This window comes from Mastigoproctus giganteus, chromosome 2 (genome assembly GCF_048544385.1).
Source record: "Mastigoproctus giganteus isolate SK-2022 chromosome 2, ASM4854438v1, whole genome shotgun sequence".
Classification (NCBI taxonomy): Eukaryota; Metazoa; Arthropoda; class Arachnida; order Uropygi; family Thelyphonidae; genus Mastigoproctus; species Mastigoproctus giganteus.
The window spans coordinates 263,501,449-263,513,400 of NC_143576.1; the positions used below are offsets into that span (position 1 = coordinate 263,501,449).

The window sequence follows — 11,952 nt, forward strand, 5'->3', positions numbered from 1 at the left end:
GTGCTATCATCGGCAAAACTATGGATAGGATTTCCAGTCAATGGAAGGTCATTAATATACAAGAGGAAAAGAGAGGGGGAAAAAACTGAACCTTGGGGGACACCGGCATTAGTGGAGAAGTTAGAAGACAAAGAGCCATCTACCATCATCCCCAGTGAGCGATCAGAGAGAAAACTGGATAACCAATTACTAAAAACAGTTGGCAAACCATAAGATTGAAGCTTGTTTAGAATACCTTTATGCCAAACACGATCGAAACCTTTGAGATGTCAAGAGCAACTACTTGTGTTTCACCGAACCTTTCCATTGAATTAGTCCATAAATGGGTAACATAAGCCAGAATATCACCAGTGGATTGACACTGACGGAATCCATAGTGGCGATCATTGATCAGACGGAAGGTTTCTAGGTAGTTTAAGAGTTGGCGGTTAATTGATTTCTCCATTACTTTAGAAAGAGTAGAAGTAATTGCAATGGGACGATAATTGGATGGGAGGGATTTGTCACCCTTTTTTAGGAACTGGCTGGATATGAGCAAATTTCCAATAGAAGGAAAAACACCTCTGGAATAAGAAAGTGAAAAAAGGCAGCAAAGAATAGGAGTAAGTTCAGGAGCACAGGTTTTGAGAACAAGTGGAGAAATACCATCGGGACCTGGAGCTTTCTTAACATCAAGATTCGTCAAAATCCTTCTGACATCCTTTTGATGGAAGACCACAGGAGGCATTGAAAGGAGCATGCTGGGAATGGTGGGAGAAGAACAGTGCCCATAGAAGTATCAATAGAAAAGGCATGCATCAGAAACAGAACATCTCTAAGACAGAGAGTGGAGATTCTTAGAGATGGATAACCAATTACTAAAATTTTTTTGTAATAATAAATAATTATAATGACTCTTTTACAGCAATTGTGACCATTTGTTTATTTTTAAAATAAATATTAATTAACATAATACTTTCTACAGAACTTTGAAATAATCAGTAGAAAGCATACTGATTTGGCAGCATCGGCCCGAGTACTTGATAGAAAACATGGGCCCGAAGATATTAACTCCCAAGTGACATTTGGTGAGAATGAAATTAGAGTCCTGTGTCGTGGTATTAGCAATGGGACTCTGGTGGGTTGGCAGCTCTCATAATTTATTGTGGCTAATGATTGGGTAATGGTCTTGGTGGAGATGTTTCTAGCACCTCCCTCGTTGAAGCTGGTGGTGATTTGTGCTACTGTCGCTCTCCAGTTGGCTGAAATAATGCAAGATTGACGTTGACGTTCGTCCACCACTTTTCTCTGCCCACAGTGCTGTCCACGATGAGATGTTATTCTGGAAATGGCATATTCCCGATACACTCTTGATACTGTCGAATGGGGATAGTGCAATTTCTGTACCACCTCTGCAATAGAGTGATCATGCATTGGGCACCCACTATCATCCCTCTTTCAAAGTTGGTTGACTTTTTTTTTATGAAAACCCCAAACATGAGAGGTATTAGAAATTATAATACTTAGTACCATGCTTGGGCTGGAGGTTGAGAAGACGAAAGATATTTGTTGACATTAGACTTCTGTAGACTGTAATTTTCAGGAAATACGTATGAAGGGAGGTTGTTCCAGAAAACAGCAGTTGAATAAATAAATGAGAAAGATGAAAAGTTGGTTCTGGTTCTGTGAGTTTGAAGTTGGACAGTAAATGGATGTTGCTGCACGTGTTCGGACTGTTTTAAAAAGAGAGAGAGAGAGAGAGAGCGGGAATTATAGACGCCAATTCAAAAGAACAGTGCCCATCGAAGTAGCTGTAGAAAAGGCATGTAGCAAAAACAGTATGTCTATGAGACAGCAAGTGGAGAGACTCTGTTAGAGAGGAGTCAATTAACCTAACTGCCCTCTTCTGAATGGAACCTAGAAGCCTGAGAGAGGTTTTGGGAACAATATTCTATGGTAGGGCAGATTTGCAATTTGTACAGAGTGAACAGCTGTTTGGAAGAAAAGTAATGCCGAGAGTGAAAGAGAAAACCAAGTTTTTTAGATACAGAGGAAGCAATATTTATAATGTCCTTGTGCCAAGAGAGATTAGAAGTCAGGGTAATTATTATTATTATTAGCCATATGGTGCAAGGAAGCTTCAGGCTTATGCTGCACCAGCCAAAAAAAATTCCTGAGAGAGAAGTAGAAAGGAATCACCAAGAAAGAGAAGAATGATGATATCCAGCTAAGGACCCTGGGTGTGCCAAGCCCATACTCACCAGATGTAAGCCCCTGCGGTTATTATTTTTCCTAGAAATTGGAATGTCACCAAAGATAAGCATAGGAGCAGAAGAATCATTTTTGCGAGAAATAAGACAAGACTGAGTTTTAGAAGGATTGAAATCAACTAAGTTGTCTTTGCCCCACTGGAGAATTACATGGAGATTGGCATTTAAAGAATTGGTAGTGGATATTCAAGAAGTTGAAGCTGATTGAGCAGGGCAAGGTTTCTCAAAATGCAAAGTGGAATGCAATGTGCTATCATCAGCAAAACTATGGATAGGATTTCCAGCCAATGGAAGAAGGTCATTAATATACAAGAGGAAAACAGTGGGGGACACCAGCATTAGTGGAGAAGTTAGAAGACAGAGCGCCATCTACTATCATCCTTAAGGAGCGATCAGAGAGAAAACTGGATAACCAATTACAAAAAACCATAAGATGGAAGCTTGTTTAGAAGACCTTTATGCCAAACATGATCGAAAGCCTTTGAGATGGCAAGAGCAACTGCTTGTGTTTCACCAAACCTTTCCATTGAATTAGTATATAAATGGGTAACATAAGCCAGAATATCACCAGTGGATCGACACTGATGGGAATCCATACTGGTGATCGTTGATCAGACAGAAGGTTTCTAAGTAGATTAAAAGTTGGCGGTTAATTGATTTCTCCATTTAGAAAGAGTAGAAGTAATTGCAATGGGACAATAATTGGATGAGAGGGATTTGTCACCCTTTTTAGGAACTGGCTGGACATGAGAAAATTTCCAAGCAGAAGAAAAAATACCTTTGGTATAAGAAAGTGAAAAAAGGTGGCAAAGAGCAGAAGTAAGTTCAGGAGCACAGGTTTTGAAAACAAGTGGAGAAATACCATCAGGACCTGGAACTTTCTTAGCATCAAGATTCGTCAAAATCGTTCTGACATCCTTTTAATGGAAGACCACAGGACGCACTGAATGGAGCGTGTTGGGAATGGTGGGAGGTGTTTTACCAAGATCATTAATACATGAGTTGGAAGAAAAATGGGATGCTAATAGGTCAGCTTTATCCTTGGCTGATGTGACAACAGAACCTACTGGTTTTGACAGAGGTGGGAGCAGAGATGGGCAAACATTGTGGCCAATTGCTTTGGCAAGAGACCAGAATGCTCGGCTACCATTACGGTAAGAAGCAAGTTTTCTACTTTTAGCCTGTTAAAAATCCAGTTTGGACTGATTAATAACTGCTTTACAATTGTTCCAACTTTGGCGTAGGCAGAAAATGAAACTGAAGAATTGGAAACAAGCCAATTACAATATGCAATGTCTTATCTTGTACAGCCTTAGCACATTTATTGGGAAACCATGGTTTACCTAAAGGACGAGATTTTAAAGTGGGATGTGGAATAAAGGATTCCATTCCTACAAGAATAATTTCGCTGACACGATCTGAGCAAGTATTGACATCAGAAGTTCTGAAACAGTAATCCGACCAAGGAAAAGAAGAAAAGAAATCTGGCAGGTCATCCCATTTTGCATTTTTATAGTGCCAAACAATACGAGATTGGGAATAGCCATGAGATAAAAGGCTCCATTGGAGAAGAGGCAATCACCAAGTTGTGATTGGAAGATTGGAACTTCCAATCACAACTTGATTGGATGTGACGTTCGTCATAAGCTCAAAAGTCATCAGTCATACTGCATGATGGAAGAAATGGGACAGGGTTGACTGGAATTTAGCTCTAAAGACTAAACATGGGTTCCTCCAATAAGCAAAGTGGTGGTATTGCACCAGTTGATGAGAGTCATCTACCACCTAGTATTGCCTGGTAACACAGAGGGGCAGCATTCCTCCATGTGGTGTGGGTGCCACACCTCTACCCCTGCTTACATTGGTTCACACCTGGGTGGTCACCCACAGTGTGCTTGTGCATGGAGGTTATACCCAGGATTACTAACAGTCCCACCATCGTGAAGGTGCAAACAGAGGATTTGGCTGTTACAGACTGTCCGAACTTATCCGAAATTGGGTCGACTTGACTTGAATGTCACCTGAGTTCCATCAGTGTTTTAAACTTCCAGGTAGCAAGTATAGCTTGTCTGGCACATCTGAGAGAATGTCTGTGATAACCTCAAGGAACTCATGACATTTACCCATACTGACATCAAATTACTGTCTATGTGAATGCAGTCATACAGTGTACCTATATACCTGCCAAGCAGTGGGTTCGTCCACTAGCAAGAGGAGTGACAGCATCACATTGCCCAGGAACCAGATATCCCCATGAATTCCATCCTTGCAGTGTAAGTGTCTTTTTTTTCATCCTTCGCTTGGATTTCCTACATAATGCCTTGCAAAGAACACATACAACTGAAACATAATGTAGTTGATAATGAAGACAGATTAGTAGTAATTTTACAGCTGAACATTAAGTTATCTCAACAGTGTAGACAATCTGCGTGACATCACACATCTAGGATGTAAAGCCTTGGTTATGCCTACAATAGTCAAGGCCACACCTTGAGTATTGTATGCAGGTGTTGCTCTGATTTCAGGATGTGGATCTGCTCTAGAAAAGGTGCAGTAAAGAGCAACAAAGTTAGTTATTTGTTATAAAATTATTGACAAAGAGATTTTGTGTGCTGCAAGCTTTCCAGACCAGATGTGTAAATGGATACTTGACCACGGAATTTAAAGTTTTGCAAGCTGAATAATAAGAATATTTAACAAATTTTTTTTTTCCCTGACAGGCGGCAAAACCTAGAGGATATATATTTAAATCAAGGATAAATTTTATAGGAAAATTCTCTTTTAGCCAAAGAATATTAACAATTGGAATAAATTACCACCTGGTCTTGTAGAACTAAATAGATAATGTAAATTTAAGGAAGGGTTGAACAGATACTGGGATGAATCAAGGTGACTATTTTTAAGGGTGATGCTGAATTAATGTAGCTTCCTTGTCGACTTGCCTTTATTAAAGTAATTACTAATAGTAATTAACAAATTCCTTGGAAAATTTTGGTAACTCCATCTGTTGCAGTGGATCAGGGGTTTCAGGCCACACCAGCATTTCTAGGGAACTTGTGAATTGCACTGTCTCATGCACACAGCAGTGTACAGAAAGAAAAATAACTTTCCTTTTTCTCTTATTGCTGCAATAAGAGAAAAAGATATAGACTGGATTCGAAAATATTCTCGCAAATGCATAGATTTGAAAATATGTCAGATATTCATTCATTGTTTCTATACCTAAATACTACCTAGAATTTGTTCTAAGAAATATAGTGAATTTGCATAAGCATGCACTTTAATTGAGTTTTGTACATTTTATTTTAAAACGTACATAAATGGAATGAACACATTTAAAACGAACATATAGATAAATAAATTTTTTTAAATAAGATACAATGCATTTTCCTATTTCTCAATTTATGGTAAATCCTTACAAGACACAAAAAAAAAAAAAAGTCAGTTTTGAAATAAACAGTATAGCGCAAGGAAGCCACAAGCTTTTGCTTCACTGACTGGGGGGGAAAAACTGAGTAGATAAGAAAATGCAAATTATATGCTTCCCTCCTCAGAGGTAACTATCCAGTTGACTTTTGAATTTATTAAAAACTATCAGCCTCAGCTACCTGTTCCAGCAATCAACGACTTGCTAACTAAAGTGGAGGAGAAATCGTTGAAGATAAACACAAGAAAGGCACCTGGGGGTGGATGGGATCTATCCAGTTATATTAAAGGAGGCAGCAAAGGAAGTAAGAAAACCCTTAGCCATAATTATGAGTGAGAGCTTCCTTGGACTCAGGGGAGGTACCCATGGACTGGAGATGTGCAAATGTGAATTCACAAAAGAGGATCAAAGGCTGACACAAGTAATTATAGACCTGTGAGTTTAACTTCTGTTCCCGGAAAATTAATGGAGGCACTGGTTAGAGAAGTACTGCAGGATCATCTAGACAAGACTTCAATTATTGCTCGGACACAGCATGGTTTTGTTAAGGGGAAGTCTTGCCTGACCAATTTGATTGGATACTATGATGCAGTCACAAATGAACTGGATGCAGGGAATAACTTTGATATTATATACTTAGATCTTAGAAAGGCTTTTGATACTGTTGCACATGGAAGACTGCTGCACAAATTGGAGCAGTGTGGCATTGGAGGCAAATTGCTGCTATGGATAAAGGGGTGGTTGAGGGAGAGAATACAGAGAGTGGTAATCAATGGACACTGCTCATCGTGGACTAATGTTATTAGTGGAGTCCCTCAGGGTTCAGTATTGGGTCCATTATTGTTTTCTGTATTTATAAATGATATTGATGATGGTATATCAAGCTTAATGTCCAAGTTTGCAGACGATACGAAGGTTGGCAGGGTTGTCAAGGACACTACTGACACTATGCTGCTGCAACAGGATCTGGAAAGGTTGAGCAGATGGGCTGAGAGGTGGCAAATGAAGTTTAACATTGACAAATGTAAAGTACTACATATGGGAAACAGCAACCCCAGAGCAACATATCAACTCTGTGGTACTACACTGACAGTGGTAGAGAAGGAAAAGGACCTGGGGGGTGGTTGTGCAGACAGATATAAAGTTCTCTTAGCAGTGCAGACGGGCTGCAAGAGTAGCTCATGGTGTATTGTCAATGATATATAGGAATTTTTCTAGCAGGGATAAGGAGGTGATTATTCCCTTGTATAAGGCGATGGTCAGACCATACCTAGAGTACTGTATTCAGGCCTGGAGGCTCATTTCAAGAAGGATGTAGAGCTGCTAGAACAAGTACAGAGAAGGGAAACAAGAGTAGTGAATGGAACAAAGGGGTGATCTTACGAAGAAAGGCTTAAGTTTTGCAAATTACAGTGTCTGGAGACTAGGCACTAGCGAGGTGATCTGATAGAGGTGTATAAAGTCTTGAATGGTTTGAGCATGCTCAGTGCTGATGGGATTCTTCCTCTTGCTCAGAATAATCACCTGAGAGGGCATAAATTCAAATTGAGGAAAGACAGATGTAGGATAGACGTGAGGAAATTTGCCTTTAGCCAGCGGGTGGTTGGTTGCTGGAATAGACTTCCATCCCTTGTCGTGGGAGATGATAGCCTAAATAAGTTTAAGGCTCAGCTGGACAGGTATTTCAAACGAACAGAGGAGTGAAGTGGAAGTGGTTATTTTTTTATTTATTTATTTATTTTTTTTTTTTGGCTGATGCTGCATAAGCTTGCTTTCTTGCATCAAATGCCTCTACTAATGCTAATGCTAAAAGAAAACTTTTACCTATAATATAGTCTAAACCTCTTTCCCTGTCATTTGAATTTATGCCCCCGAGTTCTGGAATTCTCTAAAACATTGAAAATTCCATCTTCATTCCTTTTACTAACCCCTCTCAGAATGTTATTAACCTTAGTCAGGTTACCTTTGAGGTGCCTGGTAGCCAAGCGCTGTAGTGCACGTATACAGGGTTTTTCCTCATATGGTAGCCCTTTTGCTGTTCTCACCATGCAAGTTGTCCATCTTTGAACCCTTTCAAGAAGCTTAATGTCATTTTTTCAGATGAGGTCTCCATACATAATGTAGTGTATTAGAATTAGAAATGGCATTCTACAAGTTTTAAGATTTCATCCCTGTGTAATTTTCCATTATTTTGCAGCATTTTTGTTAATGAACTTGTAATTATATTTATTTGGTTCCTAATTTTTTAGTGACAGTATCTGCCACTGATCTTCAAACCTATCAGATTCGAACATCTGGAGGAACCCCAACTACAGCATTAGCTCAGGGAGTTGTTATGGCCACATCAAGCAGTATACCCCCACAACAGCTTGCAGAAGAAGCATCCAGGAAAAGAGAGCTGCGATTGTTAAAAAACAGGTTTGTTAATATATTTATTTTTTTGTAATAATAAGAAGTAATTATAATGACTCTTTTACAGCAATTGTGACCATTTGTTTATTTTTAAAATAAATATAAATAACAGCTAAAATGTAACCACTAAAAGATTTTATATGTGCTTTAACTAGTACTTTAAAATTTTTTATCTAGCTTGTAGAGGTAAAGACCATTTTGGTGCTCCATTATCCAATTTATTTAAATATAGTTCAATATAATTATTACAAATGAATTTACTAACTGCACTACATAGTTATTATTTTTATATTACACAGGGAAGCAGCAAAAGAATGTCGACGTAAGAAGAAGGAATACATTAAGTGTCTGGAAAATCGTGTTGCCGTACTTGAAAATCAGAATAAGGCTCTTATCGAAGAACTAAAGTCATTAAAAAAACTATACTGTGAAAAGAATGACTGAAAGATTTTCATATATACTATGACTACTCCCCCCATGTATAAAGAATTCCCCTGTTTCAGGCAATCTAGTTGGATCATAGATTGGCATCACTCCAAAATCACTTGGTTCCTGTTCAGTGAGAAGATGTATGTTCTGGTTAGATACATGTATGTATGCATGTATATACAGATATATTTACATATCGTTATATGGGTGCATTCATATAAATGAGCATGAACTTGATGGGAGTGTGTTTGTTTTATTGTACAGAAATACAGATGTTTTGCTTATATTTTAAACACAAACTATCGACTGTGCATGTATTTGTGTTACCTATCTGGTGAAACTGAAAATGTGTTTTACACAGTTTCATTTAAATGCCGCACTTTCTTACCTTGATTTTCTACATGCTGAATATTTGGGACCATCATCAATGGTGGTGGTTGCAGATGCCGACAGTGCAATCGTTTGTCTTTCTGCCAGAACTGGACAGACAGCTTTGAATGTACACAGTTTTTTATTTGGCCATGCTTTCATGACCTATTGTACAACTCTAAATGAACTTCGGGGTTTCGGGTGAAAAAAAAAAATAATAATATCCAAAATGTTAAATTATCTAAAAAACATTCATTTAAAATAAAAATTCTTCTATATACTTGTCTGAGTGAGTTTCATTTATACTGAGAAACTTGCTTATTTTAAACCTGTTGTCTGTTTACTTTACTTAATATATTTCTACTTTGAATTAAGTGTGACAAGTTTAATTTAGTTCAAGTTGACTATCTAATGAGAGCCTATTACTTACACACACAGAGAGAGAGAGAGAGAGAGAGAGAGAGAGAGAGAGAGAGAGAGAGAGAGAGAGAGAGAGAGAGAGAGAGGAGAGAGAGAGAGAAAAAATAAAAAGAAAAAAAGTAATCAGTTTAAAGGAAAGTGAAATTTCACTGGTGAAAGTGAAATTTTTGTGGAAATGTCTTGGGCTTTTCTGAGTTTTGCTTAAACAGTGCCAATATTTAAATTTCTTAATGGATTGCAGTAGTTATTGTATGGACTTTTAAGTTTTAATAAAAAATTAAAAATTTATATATATATTCAATATTATTAGTTACTTCGGTTTCTCAGGTTTGTTTCAAATTTGATGCACTTCACAGTGTGTGAAATTTGTAGCTACATATATCTTGCTTCCCACAGTATGGCAGCCACCTTGAAAGCATATTGGGTTTTATCTTCCCCTTTACTATGTGAAAACAATAATAAATCTTTGTAAAACAACTGAGGTAAGACTGTAGACGTTTAGTGAATTAATGGGACAAGAAAAACAGCATTGGAACTTGTCTAGCACCATGCCACTGTTCAAGCAAAAAGGCAAATTGCAAAGATGGTGGCGCGTAACCAGACAGGTTTTCACACACAATTTCTGTATCAAAGCCATAAAAAAATCGCTTCAGAAGCTATTGCACTAAAAGTTTGACTATGTTTAGGAAGGTAGAAAATGTTTCAGATTTTTAATCATTGATTAACAGTGCAGGAACTTTATTTGAGGGTTACCTGTCAGGTGACCCTCCATGCAAGAAATTTTATTTTCATACAGTTGTCAAGCATACATTGCAATAAGATGCTAAACAAATTGTTATAAGCTATGTTTCTGTATTAATACATAGTTATGTTTAAGCTATGTATCAAAACAAAAGTTGTGGTTTAATATAAAGAAATTAAAATACATGCATAATTCTAAGCTAAACTGAAAATTTCATACATTTGAAAAACATTACCTTAACTTTTACACTTAGTGCAAGTAAATTAAATTCTTATGTTTTCTCATAGTAATGTGAGAGATTTTAAGGCAAGCTATTTATCTTACATTCTCTGCTGGAAGAAACAAATGATGATGTTACTAACAGGTTGTCAGATTTTAAGATTTTTAAGTAAAGAGAGCATTATTATTCATTTGGCAATGCTGAAAAAAATGATAAGTCAGAATGCATATGTACTGCATTTTGCTAGTAGGGATAAGGTGTTTATCCCACTGTATAAGGCAATGGTCAGATCACAGCTTGAGTACTGCATACAGGTGTGGAGGCCTCATTTTAAGAAGGATGTATAGCTGCTAGAATGAGTGCAGAGAAGGGCAACGAGATTGGTGAGGAGAACAAAGGGAGTGCTCTTACCAAGAGAAGCTTCAGTTCCACATATTGCAGCATCTGGAGACTAGGCACCTGAAAGGTGATCTGATCGAGGTGTTTAAGGCTTTGAATGGATTCAGCAAGCTCCTCAGTGCTGATGGGATTCTTCCACTTTCTCAGACCATGCACATGAAGGGGCATTAATTAAAATTGATGAAGGAAGTTTGCCTTTAGCCAGTGAGTGGTTGATTGCTGGAACAAACTTCCATCTATTGTTGTGAAAGATGATAGCTTAAATAAATTCAAGGAAGAACTAGAAAAACTATTGAAGGGAATGGATATGCGAAATTTTTTTTTTTTTTTTTTTAATGTAAAACACCTTTGGCGGCACCTACTAAATTTTTGGACTGAAGTAAAACTGATTGGTAATGAAAATGCGACGGAAATGACATTACTTCCTAGATAATGCTAACTCAATCACTAACATTGATTCGATAGAGTAATTAGCAAGTGTGAGCATAAAATGTTACATCATTCATACTAAATATTTTGGACTGAAATAAAACCGATTAGTAATGAAAATGTGAGATGGAAATGACATCACTTCCTAAATGACGCTAACTCAGTCACTAACGTTGATTCAGTAGAGTAAGTAGCAGGCATGAGCACAAAATGTTACATTGTTGATAACTTCAGTTCTAGCTGTTTGATGTTAAAAATTTAAATGGGGGTCTTGCAAGGCTTTTTGGGTAGGGGAATCTTTATCGGTGTGGCCCACATTTGTATGTACAGTAAAAAAAATCTATTTTGTTGAGCCAGAATACATTTGAACTAAGGGTGGTGCAAGAGTTTTTGCCAATATTATTGAGGATAACTGAAGGATTCACAGAAAACTGCTAGTTAGGGGGAGCAACAGGAAGTAATAGATACTTGTTTTTCTGATGATATGGGTCAAACTAATGCTTACACACATCTTAAGGGTTCTTGTTTGTTCATCTTTCCCCAACAGTCAATATGGCAAGATGTGCCAAGGGTAGCAATGTTTCGAATGAACAGGAAGCTAATGCTAGGTAAATGAGATCAAATAACTTCAAGGGATGTGTCTGGGTAGTAAACTAATTTTTTTATTATTTATTATATGTTAAAAAATAATAAAAATGTAGTTAGAACATCATAAATCCTGCATCCTAGGGACATACACACACCACATACCAGATTTTTGAAAATTACCCCTTTTCAAAGTTGTGCATGTAACCTACATATTCAGGGGTGGGATAATTCACATTGTGTATGTATTCTACAGAGCTGATGATTCGAT

General features: G+C 37.5%; 1 protein-coding gene across 8 annotated transcripts in view; it reads left to right on the forward strand.

The window, feature by feature from the left end:
* The window catches only part of LOC150090447 (cyclic AMP-responsive element-binding protein 1-like), a 313,271-nt gene extending 304,177 nt beyond the window's left edge, over positions 1-9,094 (forward strand). For all 8 annotated transcript variants that reach the window (XM_090389890.1, XM_090389889.1, XM_090389896.1 and 5 more), the window contains 2 exons: positions 7,926-8,094; positions 8,388-9,094. In XM_090389890.1, the coding sequence (XP_090246016.1) occupies positions 7,926-8,094; positions 8,388-8,532 (314 nt within the window). In that variant the 3' untranslated portion in view covers positions 8,533-9,094. The remainder of the gene's footprint in view (positions 1-7,925; positions 8,095-8,387) is intronic.
* The last annotated feature ends 2,858 nt before the right edge of the window (positions 9,095-11,952 follow it).